The sequence below is a fragment of the Mustelus asterias genome, chromosome 17, assembly GCF_964213995.1.
Source record: "Mustelus asterias chromosome 17, sMusAst1.hap1.1, whole genome shotgun sequence".
Taxonomy (NCBI): Eukaryota; Metazoa; Chordata; class Chondrichthyes; order Carcharhiniformes; family Triakidae; genus Mustelus; species Mustelus asterias.
The window spans coordinates 7,380,119-7,403,608 of NC_135817.1; the positions used below are offsets into that span (position 1 = coordinate 7,380,119).

At 40.4% G+C, this 23,490-nt stretch overlaps 2 protein-coding genes across 8 annotated transcripts in view; one reads left to right on the top strand and one right to left on the bottom strand.

Moving 5' to 3' along the window:
- Positions 1 to 11,669, top strand: part of esd (esterase D/formylglutathione hydrolase) — a 29,329-nt gene extending 17,660 nt beyond the window's left edge. Inside the window, exons 4-9 of the mRNA XM_078232218.1 lie at positions 5,797 to 5,895; positions 6,240 to 6,364; positions 7,507 to 7,626; positions 10,048 to 10,146; positions 11,014 to 11,181; positions 11,267 to 11,669. Of these exons, the coding sequence (XP_078088344.1) occupies positions 5,797 to 5,895; positions 6,240 to 6,364; positions 7,507 to 7,626; positions 10,048 to 10,146; positions 11,014 to 11,181; positions 11,267 to 11,347 (692 nt within the window). The 3' untranslated portion in view covers positions 11,348 to 11,669. The remainder of the gene's footprint in view (positions 1 to 5,796; positions 5,896 to 6,239; positions 6,365 to 7,506; positions 7,627 to 10,047; positions 10,147 to 11,013; positions 11,182 to 11,266) is intronic.
- Positions 11,670 to 16,388: 4,719 nt separating this feature from the next.
- Positions 16,389 to 23,490, bottom strand: part of lrch1 (leucine-rich repeats and calponin homology (CH) domain containing 1) — a 209,014-nt gene continuing 201,912 nt past the window's right edge. For 2 of the 7 annotated variants that reach the window (XR_013499884.1, XR_013499882.1), the window contains 2 exons: positions 18,350 to 20,872; positions 16,389 to 18,287 (listed from right to left, as the gene is read on the bottom strand). Coding sequence is in view for 3 of the 7 variants with exons in the window: in XM_078232220.1 (XP_078088346.1) it covers positions 22,507 to 22,710 (204 nt within the window). In the remaining 4 variants the exon portion in view is untranslated. Of the gene's footprint in view, positions 22,711 to 23,490 lie in introns of all 7 variants that reach the window. The other 5 variants (XR_013499883.1, XR_013499881.1, XM_078232222.1 and 2 more) reach the window with 3 other exon arrangements.

Consider the following 23,490-nt stretch of genomic DNA (forward strand, 5'->3'; position numbering starts at 1 on the left):
ATTTCAGAAAAAAGCATTTATTTTAGAGTCTGTAATTGACTGACTTAACAGTTTCTTTCTATGCCAACATATTCTGACTAGGAAATTACTTCTTGGTTATAGCCATCACTCTAACTCAGGAAAAGTGTCCTTTGCAGTGAGTGATAAGGCAGCTACTCAAAGTACTTAATGAGTACATTCAGAAAACGTTGAGTTTTGCCTTTCTAAACGATAATGAATTAGTTGTGGGTAGCTGAAAATCTTCATTTGAGCTATGACAACACTGACAGCTGATTCAGCTGCGGTCTGAGAGACGTTCGCTTTAAAACACTCTATTTTGCCCTGCAGGCCAGCTAAAATATTGCACTATAAACCAGCATAAAATAAAAAATCTGTAGTTTGTTTGCAATTATTTGACACTGATTTTCTTTATTGGATTTTGTGTTTTTTAGTAAGAATACAATTCACATAGTATCTTTGATGTACTTCATGTACCCAATGGCTCATTGCACTTGTAGAACAAGAGGAAGAAAACATCCAAAGGGAAATTAAGGGGGGAGGGGGTTATTGAATGCTTGGGAGAAAAGATGAGTTTTGAGAATCAATGTAAGGGAGGAGACAGGTCTCGGGAGAAAATTCCAGAAACATGGACTAGCACAGCACTGAAGGAAGCCATTCAGTCCATCAAACTTGTCTTGGCTCTTTTGAAGAGTAATCCAGTTACTCTCATTCCACAAATCCCTGCAATTCCATTGATTATTTATCTGATTCCCTTTTGAAGGCTACTGTTTAATATGTATCCACCACCCTCTCTGGCAGTGCATTCTAAATCCTAACTGCTTGTAGTGTTTAAAACAAAAAGCTTTTCCTTGTGTCACTTCTGGTTCTTTTGCCAATCACCTTAAAAGTTATGCCCATTAGTTATCAACCCTTCAGCCCTTTTAAATAGTTTATTTACTTTATCTGAATCCTTCATGATTTGAAACAACTCCAACAGGTCGCCTGTTTACCTTTCCTGTTCTATGGAGAACAGCCCTAACTACTTCTTAATGTCTACGTAACTGGTTCAAGGGATGATTTACATTCTAATAAATCTCTTCTGTACCCCCTCCAAAGTCTTCACATCAATCCTGGATTTTATGCATCCATTTATAAAGTCCAGGAGCCTGTTTTGTTAACCTGTCTACCATCCCAAAGGTTTGTGTGCAAACACCCCAGCTCTCTCTGTTCTTGCAGTCCCACTAAATTGTACCAGTTAGCTTGTATTGTCTCTCCTCATTCTTTTACCAAAACCTGTCTGAATTGAAGGTTGACTGCCATGTATCCACTCATTCCAACAGGTTTATTTGGTAGCAATTGCCATTAGCTTTCGGAGCCCTGCTCCTTCGTCAGATGGAGTGGATATCCATTCCACCTGATGAAGGAGCAGGGCTCCGAAAGCTAATGGCATTTGCTACCAAATAAACCTGTTGGACTTTAACCTGGTGTTGTTAAAACTCTTACTGTGTTTACCCCAGTCCAACGCCAGCATCTCCACATCATGTCCACTCATTCCACCAGTCTATTCATAATCTTTTGAAGTTTATTGTTAACTTTCTTCTGCACTTCTTCTACACTTTCAAGTTTCACACCAATTGTAGGTTTTGAAATGTGCCCATTACCCACACTCCTAATTATTGTACTGGACCTTGGGGAACTCCACCCACTCCAGTGCGACAACCAGAGAACAGGCAGAGAGGTAAGCCTTGGCACTACCTGTGAAAGAGGTGCTCGGAAAGCCAGAGTCAGAAGAGAGTGCAATTATGGAGACGGTTTTGGAGGTAGAATGGAGCAAGGACATGGAGAGATTTGAAGATGAGGATTTTAATGTTTGGGGCTGGGAGTTCAGTGGTGGTGAATGAGTAGGGCTTAATGTCAGGCAGACATTAGTATTTTGGAAAAGGTGCAGTTTTATGGTGCCATTCTGTTGAGATCAGTGATAGAATCATAGAATTCCTACCCTGCAGAAGGACATTCAGCCCATCAAGTCTGCACTGACTCTTTGACAGAGCATCTTACCCAGGCTCACCCACTGCCCTATCCCCGTAACCCCACACATTTATCCTATGCATCTTTGGACACTAAGGGGCAACTTAGCATAGTCAATCCACCTAATCTGCGCATCTTTGGACTGTGGGAGGAAACCGGAGCACCCAAAGGAATCCCACGCAGACACAGGGAGGACATGCAAACTCCACACAGTCACCCAAAGCTGGAATTGAATCTGGATCCCTTGCATTGTGAGACAGCAGTGCTAACCACTTTGAAGGACAAATGAATTTTATCTTCTGGTGATATAATCCCTTTCCGCCCCAGGTAGGGGCGGAAAATCATGTTTGATGCTAGTGAGAATGCAAAGTCCACATTTGAAGATCATTGTGAAATCTTGGCAGTATCTTTGACAAGCATTGTAAGTGAATAGGGAATTGTAAAATAAATAAAACCAATGGAGGAAAGTTTGAGGAAAATTTGGAATTACGGTAAACCTTCCCATTCATTCTTCCCAAGAGGGAGGTGGAATGAAAGACTGATGGGTAGTAACAATGTGACAGTAATGCTGTTCCTACTTTTAATGCCACCTCCTTCAGTTTTTCTGGTAAATTGGTACTCTGGCTACTAACCCAATAGAGGGCTAATGAATCCCTCCTATACTGTGAGGAGGTGCAGCGGGTGAGGGTTGGAACCCTGAGAATGTTTTCCTGTGCCAACTTGTGAACCACAATTAATTAGTAGCAATCAATCTGCAGCTCAGGAGTGGCATTCACACACTTGACTTTAGTTAATTTGTAATATTACAGGGTTTTTTTAGCGTATCTTCTCTCTCGCGTACACACACACATGCACACTATCCATTTGGGGAAGGGTGGAAGAATAGCCCACGCTCATTATCAGCCTGTTGAGCTGCATTATGAACTTGAACCCAGTGCTTCTGGTCCAGAGGGAGGGATGCTGCCACTACACCACAAGACCACCTATATTATTACATGGTGAACTTTTGCCATTCATTGTCGCTGTGCAGTTACTGGAGGATTCTGTCTGTCCCACTCTGCTGTCATTGTTCAACAATTTTTTTGATAAATCCTCCAAATGTCTCCACCTCTGGCTTGGCATCCAATTTTTACATCTCTGTGGAGTACTTGGGACATTTTTACTACCTTGTGTATGAATTGATTGATGGAAGGTCATCTACCTGAAACATAACTCTGTCTCACTCCACACATGCTGCCAAGAACTGCTGAGTGTTTCCAGAATTTTCTGTTCTATTGTGTAAATTGTTGACCTGCTTTTAATGGTTTCTAAGCTTTAGGGATATTAAGTCACGATGCTAATATTAGACTGAATAGCTGGCAAATTTATCGAGTGTAAGCATTAAGATGGGCATTTGTATAATGTTGAATACAGTGTGCATTTTGGAAACTCATTAACTCCCATCTTTATATTTATTAAATGTTTTACATTTAATGTGTTTTTTTTAAAGAGTGCCACATATACTGACAAAGCTGTTGTAGATTGACCATAATTGGAGTTGATTTATTTTTAAATTTTGCAAAATTCTGATTGTGTGGAAACGTGTTCAAGCTCATTTCTTCAGTGGCACCAGATACCTCACCTCAGCATAGACTCTGCTACATGTTTCGTTTTGCTACTGATATTTCTAAAGCTGACTTCCATCTGACAAAATGTTAATTAGTAATCACAATACTAGTAATCCGCACTTCATCAGGGCAGGGCAGGATGGGTGGGGGGGTGTGCAGGGCAGATTGGGTCAGGGCAGGATGGGCGGGGGGGCAGGCTGGGGAGGGGGGCGGGGGGCAGGCTGGGGCGGGGGGCAGGCTGGCGAGGGGGGGGCGGGGGACAGGATGGGGAGGGGGGGCGGGGGACAGGATGGGGAGGGGGGGCGGGGGACAGGATGGGGAGGGGAGGATGGGTATGGGGCGGGGCAGGATGGATTGTGCAGTCAGGGGTTTGGAGGGTTAGTCGGGGAATTTCTGCTTTTTATTTTGCCCAAACTTGCATTAATTAAAGACACTGGATGTAATAATGCCCAATACTGACGTCCTCAAAGAGCAAAAAATATCTTTGTAAGCTACTCCAAAAGAATCCTTCCAGTTGAATGTTTTTTAAAAACTGCTCATTAAATACAGTGTGGGATCTTGAATAGAATTCTGAACTCATCCTTCCACCTAGCATGGGTTCTTAACAAGGTCAGTTCCTTAAAACCAGAAAAACACACACTCTGATAGTGTTCAGCATAAATACTTCAGGAAGGAGCAGGTAATGTTGGGAAGCAGTATCCTCCCCAAAACTTGCCCTCGTTTGTTAACTATTTGTGTGCGTGTCCATTGTGGGAGAGCCATGAGTTTTCTCTGAAGCTACCCCTTCATTCTGAATGTCCTCCGGTCACTTGTTGCTGTGAATGACTTTTTAATCTTTGCTTTAACACTAGTGCCATTCTTTTCTCCATCACGATATTTGTGGCAATCAAGTACATTATCCACATTTCAAAACTTCTTTGTTTAAATTATGCAGTCCTTTAAATCGGCTAAGAAGCAAAAACCTTTATCCATTTATATGAATATTAATTTTGAAGTTGCTGCGTACACTATGTTGAGCAGTATTTTACAACATTTGCGTTTCAAATACCACAGAATCTAATGCAGTCACTGGAAAACGCTTGCCCACCAGCATGTCTGATAGCAACTGATTTTTTTCACAATTTTGCCACAGCTGCTTTAGTTTTCCATCAGTTTGGTTAGATCTATTGCTGAGTCCCAAAGATTACACGCCGTTCTGTCTTTGCCGCTGTCTTGTGGTTAAGTAATATATTTGTGTGTGCACAGTGCAGATTCTTCTTTTGCCAGACAGTATGCAGAACCTCTTTTGATAAATATTTAGCATTCAAGATAGGTTACAGAAATATTAAAGTAGAGTATGAAAAAATACCGTTTTCAAAAAAAAACCTTCCATCAGAAAATATCTTTGTGCCATTTAGAAATCAAGTCCTGACTGCATCATGGAAACCACAGGAGGCCATTTGGCCCAGTACACCCATCCTGTTTTCAGCTGTTCAGTTATCTTGGAACTATCTACCCTCAATCCATTTTCCTACTGCTTATCCTTTTTACATTTCTTTTTAAAATCTTTTCCAGTTCCCTTTTAAATGTTGCTGTGGTTTCTGTTTTAGCGATCTATGTTAAAGCATTACATGTTCTAGTAACCTTCTCGGTGAAATCATATCTTCCTCCTCTACTCTTTCACTGGCTATCTTCAGTCTGCAGCCCCTTCTTACCAATTTACAAACCCAGTAGATAACTTTCACTGTTTATTCTCTCAACATCTTCTATCATTTTGAAGACCTTCGACTCTTTCAAACATTTCTATTTCAGTTAAAATTTCCAGTTTTTCTTAACTATAATCTCACTCAAGATACCATTCTAGTTTACTGCAGTCTTTCTCTGGTTCAATTATTATAATAAGCTGCCCAGAACTATATGCAATATTCCATTTGTAGACTGGCCAATGTTTTCTGTGAATTTAACATGAATATATCCTTACCTAACATCAGAAATCCAGAATTCTATTTGCCTTTAAATGGTCTTTTCTAACCACTCTCTCGCCTTTGAAGATCTTTGGTATCTGCAACCCGAGATCTCTAGGCTCTTGCAACAGAGTCTTATTTTGTAGGGATACTTTAACTGTACTAAACTATTTTTTTGAAAGACAAACAAATATGAGAATTCAGTCTTTTAAGCTGAATCCTTTGTGCGTTTTGTGTAGGTTTAACATGCACAGAACAAAACTTCATAACCAAAGCAGCAAGTCAGCAAGCAGGAGCTGAACATGGCATTGTCATCGTGGCCCCAGACACCAGTCCCCGTGAGTACGAAACATTTCATTTGATTCAGTTTGTTCACACAAAATTAGAATACGCTCCCAGTCGCTTAAAAAAATGTAAACCGAGCTGCTTTATATAATAGACTTTCAAGTACAAAAATAAGTGATTGTGACTTTAAAAAGTACTGGGGCAGTTTGAGTTTCTGCCAGTTGTGATCAATTGAATATTGCGAATCTCCTTTGCCAATGCAGTCGATCAGAAAAATACATAATTCTTGTGGTGATACATTGGCAGAGGTGAGGGCAGTAGCAACATTTATAATTCATTTAATCCACTTTATGTTCTGAGTGGCTTTGTAGGTCACTGATGTGTATTGTCATTCCAGGTGGCTGCAATATTCAAGGTGAGGACGATAGCTGGGACTTTGGTACAGGGGCTGGGTTTTACATAAATGCCATAGAGGAACCTTGGAAGACGAACTACAAGATGCACACATACATTACAGAGGAGGTACTCTGATCATTGGCTGTATTTTTCAAAATTGAAAATGTAATGTGTAATTTTGGAATGGGGCTCCAAGTTGTTTGATTAATCAAGAGTAGCGTGTTGCTAACCACAGGCGGGCTTCCAGCCATGGTTACATGCTAAGACTATATTGGATAGCTTTTCGGGGTTCTTAGATGTGCTGGCAGCTGATGACCAGGCATCAAAGTGCTTGCATTCTGAGGAAAGAAAGGCTATTCAAGCTGAAGCACACCTTTCTATGGTCAGTCAGAGTGATGTTGAATCTTGGGTGTTAAATATGAGCATCATAGAGACAAGCCTCCATTCAGCCCCCTCAGATCTCTTCTACCATTCTGTTACACCATGGCTGATCTGTGCCAGAGCTATATTTACGTGTCTTTGCTCCATATTCCTTGATACCCTTCTTTAACAAATGATCAATTTCCCTTCTATTTGTTTGTAGACTTTCGGGAGTTTAGCTTTTGATGCTATTCACTACTGTAAGGTTTTAGAGTGAACCTTAGCCTGATAGCTTTCTTGTAAGTGTATCTCAGTATGACAAAGATGTATTATTACACACGGGTTCTTATCAGGACTGCTCCATACTGACATTTATAGTCAGGGCAGTGTCAGTTGTAGCAATATCTTGGGATTTCCATGTGCCATCATTAGAGAGCTTGATCACATAATACTGCAGTGTCACGTGAGCATTCTGTCTCCAAACAGCAAGGGATAATCAACTAATGAAACTAAATTATATTCTGGCAAAAGATTGTCAGCATGAAATATCGACTCGGTTTCTGTCTCCGCAGATGCAAATTGACCTGCTGAGTATTTCCAGTGATTTTTAATTTCAATAATGTGCAGCAGCTTTGGAATGTATCTCTCCCTGCCAGTTAATCACCATGCCTTCATTAAAATCTATAAAATAAGCTTTGGATTGGGTTCCAAAAGCATCCTTACATGCTTATGCTGCTTGAAAACTAAATATTTCTATATAAAGATCCTTTGATAAGAGTGGCTATGTGTATCGTTTTTTCCACTGTGAAATATATTTTTGTTTTGGCATGTATGACCCATATTTTGATTAATGCTGATTGATGCAAATGAATTTGTTAATTACTGTTTCTTTTTCCCTCCCCCCTCAGTTGCCTCGTCTGATAAATGCCAATTTCTCTGTTAATCCTGAGAAGATGTCCATCTTTGGCCACTCAATGGGTGGTCATGGGGCTCTAATTTGTGCTTTGAGAAACCCTGGAAAATACAAGGTACATCCACTTCTGGGCTTGAGTAGCTGGGTTAGAATACAAGTTTCATATAATATGTCCAGCACCTGAGCTACTTAAATTTGATACTGTGGGATGTCAGCTTGTTCTAGGTCTATGGCACAGCTGTTGCTATATTATACTGTGTAGCACACCTTTTTAAATATTTTCAGCCATGCTTCTGACTTCATTGCAAACAGCGCATTGCCTGGAAAACATAATATGAGTTATATCTTGAACTAAATGGTCCAAAATCTGAAAGATTGCTGATTTCTCTGAGCTTACCTTGAAAACCAAAAGCTGCAGCACAGAAGATGCTATATTCTACCTTGATTTGTTAGAACAATCCAATACTACTGCACTGCTTGCTCACTACACCTTCTATTAACTCCAATTTCTCTCCTACAATCTGCAATGATCTCTGTTCAATCATTCTCTGTGGCAAAGTGTTCTGCACTTGCTGCATTAAAAAAAACTCCTCACTTCTCTGTCCTCTGTGATCATTTCAGAGTGATGACCTTTCAGGACTCTCCAACTAATGGCAATGGCCCTTAAATAAGAGACATTTAAATTATATCTGGTTGAGGGTGTTTGGCTGCTGGGCTCCTGAGAATGATGAATATGATCAACATGCTGAAAAGCAGCATCTGTTACATTGGACAAGAAAGTCTCAGTGCCAGGAACACGGGTTCGATTCCGGCTTTGGGTTGACTGTCTGCACGTTCTCGCTGTGTCTGAGTGGGTTTCCTCCGGGTGCTCTGATTTCCTTCCACAGACCAAAGATGTGCAGGTTAGGTGGATTGACCATGCTAAAATTACTCCTTAGTATCCAAATATGGAGGTTAGGTGGATTAGCTATGGTAAATGCATGGTATCGAAGGGAGGGCCTCGGTGGGGTGCTCTTTCGGAGAGTCAGTGCAGACTCAATGGACCAAATGGCCTCTTTCTGCACTGTAGGGATTATATGATAGTTATAATTCAAATCCTTATAAAGATTTTGCCTTCACCAGTGTTGCAAATTCTACGCATTCATCACTCTTCTGACAAAGGACCTCCACCCTAGTGTGAATGTGTTCCAGTTTATCCTAATGACATTTTAATTTGACGTAATATCCAGGATTTGAATTTTTCATGTCACTTACTGTATCGTGTATGTATTTATCTCCAAATAGGTTGATGCAAAAATACAAATTTTGGAGCACAATTTAGGGAAATTAGAAAAGACAGAGTAGCAAAAAGAATTATTTCATTGAGTTCAATTTTTTCCACTTCAGGAAACGACCTTGTTGCTACCTTAAAGAATAAAGCAACAGACTTAGTAATGTAACCTTTAAAGCCTCGAGGGGGTGCTGATGAAGTGTGGAAGAGATTAAACAAACCAGGGACAAAGTAGTTAGCTGTGTTACGAGGCTGGAAAAGCATGCTTCCAGCACACCATTCTGATTCACCATTGGGAAGATTTTGCTCTTTATTCATGTATAATATACCTGTGTCCATACATTTCTGTCTCTATTTCTTCTCTCAATCTACCTGTACATTAGATTGTACAATTTATTTATATATTGTATATTACATTATTACAATGAGCAATAAATGCTGGCCGAGCCAGCAACGCCCACATCCCAAAAATAAAAAAAACATTGGGAGTCGAGATCAAATGGAATCTTGAGATGAAGTTGGGAAAAGAGGTCAAGAATAATTGGACCAGGGTGCAAACATGGTATAGTATCCACTTTAAAGTCAAACATTCAGTCTTTATTTTTCTGTATTTCCATTATAAATTCCAATGTCCAAATTTAGAATGAAAATTGCCTATGTAAACTTGTCACACTTTAATGCACCTTTTCACCAGTGGCAGTGCTGTAATGAAGTTGCTGAAAGTGAGCAACTTGGTGCCATTGATGATTGGACTTTCTTTTATTGGAGATGGGCATTACCCTGCCAGCACTTAAGAGGGGTGAATGTTACCAGTCATTGTCAGTCCGGGTCTGGGTGTGGTACTATCATGCTGCAGGCTGATTTGGAATGGTTGGAGTGTGTTTATGAAATTTCATTCCACGGCTTACTTAAAACATTTAATTTTGGTTGCACGTAGGCTAAAAACGCATAATGTCATTTTCTAATGTATTTCAATATTACCCTTACACAATAGTCTGGAGAAATGCTGATATCAACATTATTCCATATTCATGCCAGCCTTGTTTAACCACTACCACAAATTTAGAACTGTTTTCATGCACCTTTATATCTGAAAAATGTTCATTATATGTTAATTTAAAAAGGCAAAACATTGGGTAATTCAACATTGAATTTTGTAGACTGAATCACAGTTTGCACTCTAAGATGTATTTGCAACAATATCGAAAAGTGAGATGAAATATTAATTTGTATTTCTGCTTTTGATGCCTGATAACATCTCGACAGTCTGTATCAGCACTTGCTCCTATCTGCAACCCTGTGCAATGCCCTTGGGGCCAGAAAGCATTTACTGGATACCTGGGCTCTGATAAAAGCAAATGGGAGGTAAGGTTATATTACAAGAAGGAAATATATTGTTAAATTGCCAATTTTTCTATTTTGGGACAGTGTAACACATTTTATATCCTTTTGACATCCCCAGTGCACTTCCCACTCTTTATTGCACAGTTCATAATACGGCAATATATTTCATTCCCACATTTTCATAGCTTGTGTGAATAAAATGCAGAGTTTGTACTGAACTGTGTTTGCTTCTGTGGATGATAAGGGGTGATCATCCCTTATCTGTGGGTGATGGTAGCCAAACTCAACATGCCAGGAATAGACGAGCCCTCTTGATTTACTCGTTGACCCTGCTGCACCATGATCTTCAGATCTCCTGATCCTGGGTAACTATATGACCCTTGTACCCTGACCCGACCTCGCCACCCACTGGCTCCCCTCCTCACAACCCAACCGTCCAGAATACAATAACGAGTGCCATAAAAAGAGTGCATGGCTCGGCTTCCCCTGGCAATCCAGTGCTACAGAGAAGCAGTTCCATTTCAAGCTGGGATTTCCAGCCCCAGTTAGAAATGCGGAGCTCCAGCATGGTGCAGAAAAGTAAGAGCAGACATTCTGACAGTGATTGCCACTCCTTGAAGGATTCGAGCCTTTATTAAACATGTAGAAACTACATTGCTTTGTATGGCTAAGACGCTGTTAGGATTTTAAGATAATCTAGACCATCGTTTTTAAAATTATTCTTGCCATATGTTTGCTTTCCCTCTGATTAGCAAAGTTTACAAATTAATATGAGTTTCCTATATTAAAACTGTGAGCAAGTATCAAAGGTGTTGGTAAACAAGCAGACGAACCACTTACGCTCAGTCTTGGACTGTGTAAATTAAGGAATTTATTTATTCCCTGCAGGAGTATGATGCTACTTGCCTGGCAAGAACTTATTCAGGACCTCTCCTGGATATACTTATTGACCAAGGGAAGGACGATCAGTTCCTGGCTGCAGGACAATTACTGCCTGATAACTTCATCACAGCATGTACTGACAAGAAGATACCTGTTGTTTTTCGGCTTCAGGAGGCAAGTGTCCAAAGAATGAGTGAGATCTTAATCCCATACCAATATCTCTCTGATTTTAACAGTTTCACACTTTTGTTTTCTGCAGGGATATGACCACAGTTACTTCTTCATCGCTACATTTGTTGGCGACCATATCAAGCACCATGCAAAGTACCTGAATGCTTAAGAGTCACCAGAAGTAATGAGCATCTCAACTGTGCCTTTTAATCATGTAACAGTCGAAGAAAATAGTCTCCCTGCGAAGAGCTCGCTATTCATGTGATGTTCCAGAATGATGAACTGTCCTTTGCCCTGATATGGTGTCTAGTGGGATTTTGAGAGTTAGCTAATCTGCTTTGTGCAGTTCATCTTGGGAACTGACCTGTATCCATCTGAAATCATTACACTTGAATTGTTTTTGAAATTGAAGTCATCATGATGCCCACCCTAACCCAAGGAAACCAATCTGTGAGCACAACCTTGGAATAAAGTCAATTAAGCAATAAGTTAAATAGATGTATCTTTGTTTGGAACAGCACACTGCCATCATTTCAACAGACGAGCAATATTTCACCTCGAGCACACTTTCAGAGCTGGCTGAAGTTCAGGCAGGGTTACTGTCATTTTCTATTGAGTAATCTGTGATGATTTTTCAACAAGAATTTGAACTGGAATACTCTGAGCTACCAAAGTTAGTTCACGAGTTAGCTACAAACTTGATTGGAATTGATGAGCTGGGTCTATCACACAAACCGCAAGATATGGTACTCAAATGCAAAACAACCATTTTGTTGCTGCCGATACAGCTGCTGTAAGGGACTGTTTCTTTTATACTTTTCCAATTCAATCAAATCAAATCCAATTCAGAGTCTCAACAAGTTGAGACATTTCAGATCCAGGCTGACAAGACAGGGCAAGCGACCAAACCACCCTGTCCTGGGCCTGATCTACATGAGCCAAGCTGATTGGAGAAGGGGGAGGTTCCTCCTCCAAGACTTGGGCTCATTTGCATCTTAGCCAAAAGGCCGAGATGCCGCTTTTAAAAATTGCTTCATATGAAACACATGAAGCTTCAGTGTAACCTAATGACCTCAACCAAGTGCAGGCGATCCATACTACACTTGATCTTAGCCAAAAGGCTGTAAGGGACTGTTTCTTTTCATTATCATGGATACTGAATTGTATCCTCTGGTGATTAGATTTCATTCTGACAAACAAAGACAATTGGTTGTCGTAAAAAGCAGCAAACAATAAATCAGTTTCAGCAATACGAAGTCAGTGCTTGAAAATAACTACCGTGCCAGTTATATTTAACGATTGAACCGTGTGCTGGGGCTGGGAGGTTAGTGAGAAACAACCTTTGAAACCCAAGCTTGGCCTCAAAATTTAAAAAAAATCATTAAGCTGGCAGAGTGATTAGCACTGCTGCCTCAGAGGCTGGATAGCCTCTTACTGCATTGTAGGGATTCTATAGGATGTGAGTGTTGCTGGCTAGGCCAGCATTTATTGCCCATCCCTAGTTGACATCGTGAAGGTGCTGGTAAGCTGCTGCCGTCCTTGAGGTGTAGGTACACCCACAGTGCTGTAAAGGAGGGTGTTTCAGGCTTTTGACCCAGTGACAGTGAAAGATAGGTGATATCATCCTGGCTTAGAAATATGAGTGACTTGGAAGGGAACCTTCAAGTGGTGGTGTTCCCAGTATCTGCTGCCTTTGTACTTCTAGATGGTAGTGGGCATGGGTCTGGAAGGTGCTGCCTAAGGAGGTGAGTTGCTGCAATGGCATCTTGTAGATGGTACACACTGTTGCTACTGTTAGTCGGTGGTTGAGGGATTGAATGTTTGTGGAAGGGATAAGCAATCAAACAGGAACTGCTTTGTCTTGAATGGTGTCGAGTTTCTTGTGTTGTTGGAGCTGCACTCATCCAGGCAAGTGGAGAGTATGCCAACACATTCCTGACTTGTACCTTGTTGATGGTGGACAGGCTTTAGGGAGTCAAGATTTGAGTTCCTTGCTGCAGGATTCCTCGCTTTGACCTGCTCTGGTAGCTAATGTTTATATGGCTACTCCAGTTCAGTTTCTGGTAACCCTCATGATATTGATAGTAGGGGAATTCAACAATTGAATGTTAAGGTATGATGTTTATATCCTCTATATACCTGGCACTTGTGCAGCACAAATATTATTTGCCACTTGTTAGCCTTAAGCCAGGATATTTATAGTCAAGACTGAGAGCAATAGATTTTTGGATTCCAGAGAGTCAAAGGACCAGTTTGGAAAGTGGAATGGAAGTTGAGGATCAGCCATGATCTTGTTAAATAATGGAGCGGGCTCAAGGGTGTCGGTACCTGCTCCTATTTCCGATGTTTTTCATACTGCCCATTAGAAATATGGAGTTGTTGACCATTGTTTTCCTACTTTTCCTTTGTTTTTTTTATCCATCACTGTTCTGGCACGTTCTGGCTTCTAACCCCACTTGATGAAAGAGCCCTCATCACAACTTGTTTCAAAAGGGAGATTAGCACATGAACACAAGGTTGATTGGGCTATCCCTGAATGCCAGTTGGAAAGCTGGGATTTGCGGGCACAGTCAAATCAATTTTCTTGCATTACACATGCCAACACCTACCCCCCCCTCCAACATACACAACCTCCGTCACCACACACAACCCTCACATCCCCGTGACATAAATCCCATACCTCTCATACACCACCTGTCACTACACCCCCCCCCCCCCCCCCAACACACACTGACTGACACCACAGCCCCCCCCCCCCCCCCCCTGCAATGCACACACCCCCTTACCTCCCCTTCTGGGATCGTTCATTTAACTGCCATCATGGTGTTAAGTTTCACAGAGAGATCTGGAGGCTGGTTGAACATAAACCATAATTGGGTACATCTCCAAAGTCCACGCCGGCTCCTTCCAGATTCTATTCCACAGACCATCTACTATCACAATGTAGTGTCTCCAATCCCAGCCTTTGTGAACACCTTTATCCTGCACTTGCCTCTTTCACTCAAATCCAGTGTGATACACCTGTAGGCGCTGAAATGACAGCGTGTGAACTCAAAAGGAATCGGCAAAAAGACATTTCATAACTTCCTGGCAGGTTTTTTTGTTGATTTAGAACAATGTAACATGCAGTGTTCAATGAGTGCAAACACAGCTTGGGAAAACTGTCATTTGAAGTAAGTCCTGTACTAAAATCAGAACACTGACAGCCAACTCAACGTGCCACAGGAGCAAATCTGTCACAACAGAATCAACAGCAGCCATTCCCTATCCCCTCATTAATGAAGCAGTCAGACCTCAACAGAAATTAAAGTCCAAAAGAGAGAGGAAAGGTAGAAAATTGCAACAAAATATAATTGATTTAAGTTCTGTTTATGCTAGAGCATACTGTACCTCATCATACACTATTTAACTGAGACGCAGACACATTATTGCACTCAGTGTAGATCTTACTGTGACTATAATACAAAATGGCAGTGGGGAGGTGGTGTGGGAGGAAGGAAACTACAAAGGATTAATGATACATCTCTAAATTTAATTCTACAATTTCGATTAAATTGTTCAGTTTTCAAATTAGTTGAAGATAGATACTTTCCAGTCTTGTACTGGGTTCTTTAAAGCTTGTCACAATCTGTGAAATTCACCACCTCCACATCTAAGGACCATATATGGCTTCAGTGGTACTCTGTCCCTTAGGCTCCTTTCCAAGTCAATTACTTGTTCATCTCTTGTGTTTGCTGTTTTTAATCTACGGGTTGTCTAAACAACTTATTCTGACCACAGGATCCTGTTAATTGTTCCTTCTGAGAGATTAATCTTATTGGCTTTTGTCCAGAGATAATCATTGCTTATTGTGGATCTCTTTAAAACCTGGTCCTTGTATTTTTGCAGCTATACAAGAAATGATTTATTGAGGCAGTTGGCCAGAATTGCCACATATCGAAAAGTAAATGACAAGAGGAAAGCAGCAGAGTTCTTCAGATGTAGCATGGGGAAGAGAATTACTTGCAGGAGAGGGTGAAAATCTGTTTGGTTAGAGGTCAGTTCTAATTGATGTGGAAGGAACAAGAGCGACCTATATCTATATAGTGTTTTTAATGTAGCAAAACGTCTCATGGTGCTTTCAAGACTAACAAAATGTAATACTGAGGCACATAAGGAGACATTGGCTCATAACTCCCAGCGTTCCATTTGGGGGGGGGTACTCAATGGTGCGCTGGAGAATCTCTCGCTAACAACTTTCTCGTTAAATCGCTAACTTTGGATGGTTCTGCCAGTTTTATCCTGTGAAAAAAAAATCCTTTTTAATACCAGAGTAACTATCTAAAGACCTAGCCTCACAGGGGTCCAACTCCCTGCTCCCCCTCTTCTCCGGCACCAGTCCGCACCCCCTAACTTGGTCAGACCCTCCCCCCGCTGTAAACCACTTGCCAGTGAAACTTACCTGCTCCCTTGTCCCTTGTGCAGTTAGAGTAAAGGTAGATCTCTCTGCGGAAGTTACGAACCATTAGGACAGCTGGCTAAAAGCTTGGTCAAAGAGGTAGGTTTTGAGGAATATTTTGAAGCCAGAACGAGGGGCTCAAGGAATTCCAGAACATAGGGTTTAGGGGCAACACAAGTCAGCCAACGGTGTAGCGATCAAAATTAGGGATGCTCAATGCCAATATCTCACTATCAGTAAAGTTGATGAGTGTGCATTCCACTGGCTCTCTGAAGTTACAAAAAGGATCAGACAAACTCCTCTGCTGTGTTCATTGGAGATGGGCGTTTTACATAGCATCTGCAGCACAGTAATAGGCCATTTGGCCCAACCAATATTGATCATTTAATCAGCTCAAAATTAAAAACAGAAAATGCTGGAAAACCAGATTTGAGAACTATGATTGTTTTTTCAAGTTTACCTTTTGTGCAATAACTGGTAGTGACTCTTGGATCATTTCGTAAAGTTACATTTGTAAAAATAAGAGCATCAACATTTTGGGACATGGCAAATTCCAGATAAACGAGTACCATTAAACTGGTTCATTTAAGTTGTCACCAATCAGTGCCCTCTAAAGATAGTGAAAGTATTAGTTATTGTGCCATGTGTGGGTCACACCGTGCTGTGGTACCCAAGTGCAAACTATGCCCATATTCTTGCCCCTTAGTCCCCAGGAGCCATCTTTCCATCTCAACATTGGAAAAGCAAGAAACATGGACTAGAAAACAGAACATTGTAAATAACATGGCTTTATTATTGATGTTACAATAAAAGTGATTTCTACATAATATACATTATATACAATGGCTTAGATATCTATCAGGCCACACATGCAAAATATATTGCGCAAATTATATACAGACACCGGAAGATCTTTTGGCCATACAAGTAGAACTGGATGCTCCAGAATTCGATGACTTGATAGAAACAGCAATTTTACAAAATATTAAAAGATAGAACAATACTCTTTTTTTATATAATACATGCTGAAAGCCAGCTGTGAACAATGAAAACCTGATTGATTACACAATATGCCATTCCAACAGCAAATACTCAAAATCTGTAAATAAAAAAGCACTGTGGTCATCTATATACATTTAAATACATCACTTTCTGTAAATTGCATTTTCACAGCACTTGTCACCTCAAGATGAGAGTCAGGAATTCTCTTCATCTACCAATTGTGCTTTGATTAGGATTTGTATTTCTGTAGTATAAAATAGCCATACATTTTAAACAAGTATCTCTTTTCATCCTCTATTCTATCAGATAATAAATATCCAATTAAGTGCATAGTCCCACTGCAGTGCTCTGCTTTTTAGTTTTACTTAAACACCAAAATCAATAGTAAACAATTCTTGCTCATGGCTGGCCTTGGAATCGGGAATTTAATCTCATGAATACAAAAATTGTCTCATAGTGAGGGTAATTGAAATAAATGCTGGAACACTATTCCCGTTCTGGTCGTGCACTGTCCTTTTTATAAATACATCACTTTCTGCATATTTTAAAATATTTGCTATGATACCAGAGGTGGGGTGGGTACCTGAAAGTTTATGGACCCTAGTCACAAATGTACCTCACTATCTTTAAGAGTTTGCACTTTGGGATCATAAGGTTGTTTTCTGATTTCATGCTTTGGGATCATTCTTGGAACATTGCCTGATATCCTTCTATTTGCAACATACCCATTCTCATTTATTTTCAGTTAACCATACCCTTCAATGACCCATTACAATATCTAGCCAATTCATTATCTGCAAATAAAATGCTTGATTTGGACAACACCTCCCCCTATGCAAAGCAGAGATTCATATCCCACTGGGAAGAGATTTTTATCACGCCTCAAAACCCACAATCCAACTGAGCTCAGCAACATCCCATGAAATAATAATGTAGTAACTGTTACAATGCTTTACAGGTGAGTCGACTGAAAAATAATCCTTCCATTACTGTCTAATCCCTTGTGAATTACATGGTCATAATGTCACTAATTCATTATATTTGAAACCTACACATCCAACACAATTTTGGTCCTCTTGCACTATTTAATTCAACAACAGAAGTGACTCCAAGAATAATAGATTTTTAAAATTATTAAATCTCCGAGAAAAATGAATATAATCCAAAATCCAGTGCGGTTGGCTACTTTTGCATAAAGTTGGCAGACATAAATGGAATTAATAAAGTTAATTTCTGCTGCCAGATTCATATCTTACAGCCCTCTGTGGCCCTGCCACACTTGCTCAAACTCCCTACAGCCTGCTTACTTTCCATAGCTTCCTGTAGCCCAGTCCTTCTCCCATTAGCTCCACCCTGCTCCTCTCGTTCCCAACAGTATTATCCTGCTCTACAGCCCGTCACACTCACCCTAGCACCTTACACCACTGCCACATTCAACGCAACTTCATTCCAACAGCCCTACTTTATTCTTTCCAGCTCTGCCTACTCTTCACTACCCCATCCTTCTCCCTACAAGCCTGGCCTCCATCACAGCTTTTCACTGCGTCCCTCAAACAAAAAGTTGAATCTTCCACAATCCATCTGCAATCCATTACCAAAACCAATCTTTAAGTCAAACAAAGTTACTACTGTGTTATTTTTGTTTTCAAGTTGTCTCATTCCTGTGTGTCTGACAACAGGTTTAATGTGTCACAATCCTTAAGTTTAATAATTTTCTATTTCCTATTAGACACGATGGCTGAAAATCAATAATGTTCTTCCTATGTAATGATGCACAGTACACTGAACTGCTCCTTCCACTCTGTTCTCTCCTGTGTTAGTTGTCCTGGCAGCACCATCCCACAGCCTATCTATCGGCATGTCTCAAAAGATGATAGAAATGACAAAAACTGACGGTAAAACAATCAAATGAACTACACGTATCAGATAGGAATATGATTTATCTCAAAATTCTAAGTATATAAAATATATTTCTGGCTGTATTTCTCCAATGTCTTTATTGGAACAAAAGACTTTTATCTCCTAAACATTTTTCAGAAATGTCCAGATGGGGGGAAAAACCCAAAAGTATTTCAAAACAAGCAGAGCTTTGGTTCTGACTCTCTGGATGTAGAAATGGTTACTACACTGGCGGCTATTCAGCCCATTATTCTCCATGTTGGCTCACTGTAAGAGTTACTCAGCAGGTCCCATGCTCTCCAGGGCCTTGAATTTTTCTTCTCTTCATGATCAAGTGTGTATTGTGAAGAGGCAAGCTCCCTGCTGCTGTAGCCTAATGTGTACCTGAACAGTTCGCTAACACTCTTCACTCCTTCCCATTTACTTAATCAAATCAGTCTGGCAACCTGTACTTTACAGGAAAAAAACGCTTCTTGGTTCAAAATGGTATAATGTTGAAATGGTGCTTATTTAACCTGCTCATTATATCATAAGCTCTAACCATTCCCTTTTGGGCTGAAATCCGATCCACTTCCGATAAACCTAATCAACTTGGCAGCCATGGACAGCAAGCTTCATATACATTGACAAATGTTATTTGTAGTGTATTCTCCTTTGCTGCACTTTGCAGTATAAAAACAATTTTAAATCACTTTCAATAGACAGGCACACAAAGTGCCTGTGACTTGACATGTTTTGGTAGTAATATGGCTCGGTTATAACTCCCTGGGCACTATTACAGTTTGTAGTGGTCCTCATTCCAGGCAACAGAATATCAATGTGATTTGGTTACTAACTATTAGGTTTGGCTAATAAGTCACTGGTTGGCACTTGCTGGCTTGTCAACATAAACTGAAGCCCAAGCAGCATGTTGTGCAGTTACATACTTCACCCACCATCAGGTACATTGGGAATGCAAGATTGGTCAATTGAATAACTTACATTAACCTGTGCATTGCAGCACAATGTAAGGAACTAGCAAAGTCTAGAGATTTGCTTCATACGCAGAACAAACCACAGGTTTTTTTGACAGTACTTCTAGTTTAAGCTGAGTTTTTGGTATCATTGCAATATTAAGTATGCGAATATTTATCTTACAATGGTGTAAAATGGCTTATTTGTGTAAACATTTTAAGTGAGTAAATTACTAAATTAAGCCAGGTCAATTGCAGATACGAGAGCAACAAAGTACATAGATTATAAAACCTCTCCATTCATTCCTGCACATAGAAACAGCGTCACTGTTCCAACATTTGCTGTTTGAGGGATGACATCTGTTTGACCAAAACCACTCATCTAATCCGTGTGTCGTGGAGATTACCCTCTTCATTTTCCATATCCTTTTGGAGAATCTAAATCAAACTGGTTTCATCTCAAATCAAGCAACAGGTCTAAATGAACCAGGGATACATAATCTGGAATGTGTTAATGGAATGAAGCACATGGAAGATGCCAATCATCAATTCAGAGAGACTTTTTGTCAGTTTTTTTGTACATTGTACTGAATTATTCACTGGTAATTTTACGGTGTTGCAGTGACCACCCTGAGAGACAATCCAGATAAACTGCTTCTGTTACACTGATTCAGATTAGTGACTTGCTCATCACTATCAGCAAATCATTTCACATAAATACAGATCACCAGCACATTTCAGGAAGCCTAAGGATCACTTAACAGGTGAAACTAAGCATAAACTAAAATGCACAAATTGTTGCAGTACAATAAAATTGTTCCTATCATCTCAAAAAGCAGATTTAGCTGTAAGTCTGTTAAGTTTACAACTTCATCTAAATGGATGAGTAAAACATCTCCTGAATAAATAATATAAATAACTTAAGAAATGTTCTAAACTTTCTCACATTGAGTCTTAAAAGCCATTGGGATATCATAGCAACTAAACAAATCGCACACCAAAGGGAGGTTCTTTATATATTAAAACATACTTAAAACCCTGGCTTTGCCTCACCGCCACAAAGCTGTAAATATCTGCAAGTTAACATACTGATTAAATACTCTAACATATGTAGCTTTCCATTATATTTTCAAAACAAATAATGCTAGTGTTTTAATGGACATAAATTGTTCCACCTGTCAGCTGATAAATATTGTCCTTTTTCTCGTATGTCTTGTCTCCACACTGGGCCTTCAGGTGGTGGCACTCGTTGGGAGATCTGGGGGCCAGTAGGAATGCAACTCTGAATTCACGAAAATAACGGGGACTTGGCTATGGCCCAGTCTAGCAGTGCTTGAACCGTCACACTTACTTTCATCAACCCTTTGCCTTCTAGTATGTGATGGGGCAGACATAACTTTTCCTAAGGAAAGGTAGCATAAAAAGGTAAAGAGTGTTACTAATGACTCCTATAGAAATGGTAGAAGCCACAAACATCCACATAAAGAGATGAATATACACACCGCTGTTGCACCTTCAAGGCACCCGACCGGGAGGAAACAGAAAGTTGGGCTGGTTCTCTGTGATTATCAAGTGGAGCTCCTGAGACTAAGTAGCTCAGCCAGTCATTCATTCTCCAAGCACATTGAGGGGGGTGAAATGTAATATTATTGTGGGTGGGTCATCATGTGGAACCTACTCGAGAAGTAAAATCATACCCACAGGGCCAGAGGTAGCCTGGAACTTGAAGGTAGCAGAATCCAGGTTGGATTCTGACTGCTCCCTAACCAGCTCATCGAATTATTTTATTTGTTCATGAGATGTTGACATCACTGGCAAGGCCAGCATTTATTGGCCACCTCTAAACTGTTCAAGACGATGATGGTGAGGAGCTCAAACATCAAACACAAAGCAATGAATATCATAGCCATCATTCTATGATGATAGCCACTCGCCACTTGACAGAGTCTTGTGTTGCTGAGAGAATCCACAAAGATCCTGAGCTACATTTACAAGAGATCCGGTTCACTTTGTATCCAGGTGACCCAAACCAACACTCACCTTCAATCAGATTCAGATCATGTGCTGCATGATATTAATCTACCAACTCAAAACAAATGTCCAGTTATTTGCTGCCCAAAGATCAGCTGGTGGGATATCTGCAGGGAATGTTCCGGCCAGCTCGGCACAAGTGGCAGTTTGTTATTGCCCTGTGGGTTTTATAGTACAGGTTTTCATATCACCTGCACACTGTGTGCTTCAGTTTACTTGTGGAAAAGAAGTAAGATTTTACTCACTCTTACGGGATAAATCTCCTCAGTGTATTTTAACTAAAATACTTTATTCTGGTGTAAGATCCTCTTTGCATTAAATCCACTTCCAACTAGAAGGTAGGTACAAACCTACGAGTCAGTAGGGAGCATTTATGAGCAGCATCACTGAACCTACCATCCAAGATCTCTTTGGAGTGGTTTTTTAAGAGATGGAGAATGAAGTCATGGGATCAGGCTGTACGTTACCACTGGGTGGCACTGTAAGTCAATGATTCAACTTCATAAGGAGGGATATTCTTTTTTGAAGAGCAAATATAATTGGTACACTCCTAAATGCTATTTCCTATACAGACTCATCCAACTGCTGCGGGGAGTGACAGAATCGTCAAGGGTATAACTGACCAGTTAATTTTTATGCTGCCATAATGTGCACAGTAATTCACGACAGGAAGTACATACGTCTCTTAAATATATTAAAGGTATTGTACATGTTATGCATCTTCAAACTTACTTCACAGCTGTGGGTATTAGCAACAGGCCACATGAGCGATGTAGATTTGTAAACCCTGACACCACTTAACTGATCTTAGGAGAACCCATTAGCAAACGGGTTTATCAATTTAGGGATCCAGGAGATTGCAAAGCGAGCTTTTCAGGGAAACTCTGCTCCTTGGTAAAAGAGTTAGTCTAACAGTAGCAATGAGAAGAGTGGGTATTAATAAGAATACAAATACCTGGAATTGTATTATACACACAGTGCAAGGATATCTGCACATGCAATGTTCTATATCAATGAACTCCAGTTGTATGTAATAAATAGCAACACTAAAAAGCAAGCGTGGAAAAGGCAAAAGCCAAATAGATCCCAAGTAAGAAAGGCTGGTGTTGGCTGTTGGATTCTCTCTCTGCGTGCCAGCAGTGCGCCAACTGTCTTTTGAATGTTCTGGACGTCCGACTGCAGGATGTCGTATGGAGAGCAGATGTCAGCCTATCCGAGGGGCAGCGGCCAGGACAGAAGAACAGTGCATGATATTACAAATACAAAACTTAGCAAGAGTCTGTATAAACAAGAACTAAACAGGCTGGATTAGTAGCATGCATGGGAATACTGCTGCCTTGCATTGCCTTCTATCTACGAAAGCAGCAGAGGAAATGGACATTTTTAGTGCTATGGGAAGACAGATGCAGTTGCTAAGCGGGTTTCTGAGGACAAAAACAGTAAGATAGATGCTTTGCTGAATGTGTTAATGCATGTTGTGGAGGGGAGCGGACTTGGGGAGCAATTCAAAAGCTGTTCTGCCAGGTTAAAGCCAGTTCGCAAATGGCAGCTGAGAGAGAGAAAGCAGGGAAGAAGCAATCATCCACAAACTCATCTACCTACTTACTACAGGATTGCAGCCACTCAAAGAACTGAAACCGCAGAATTATGCCAGCCTTGGCGCTGATCAGTCAAACCTCTTGATTCTCACAGAAACGGTGCAAAGAAAAGTAGTTGCCACACCCTCACCCACCATCCTAAAATAAGATTTGGTTTAACAACCTGAAGCTAGAAAATGGCAAGGAAAATTTTGTTCACAAATAAAGAATGAACATGGTTTAGAATTGATTTAGAGATTAAAACATCCACATTCTCTGACTTTCTTGGATGGGTGTATTGTTTAGATTTTAAACAGAAAGTAGAGTTAGTTCAAATTGCTATTCAGTCAATTACTATCGGACTATCCATGAGATGGAACCATTAGCAGGTCTGGATTGCTTAGCAGCTGTA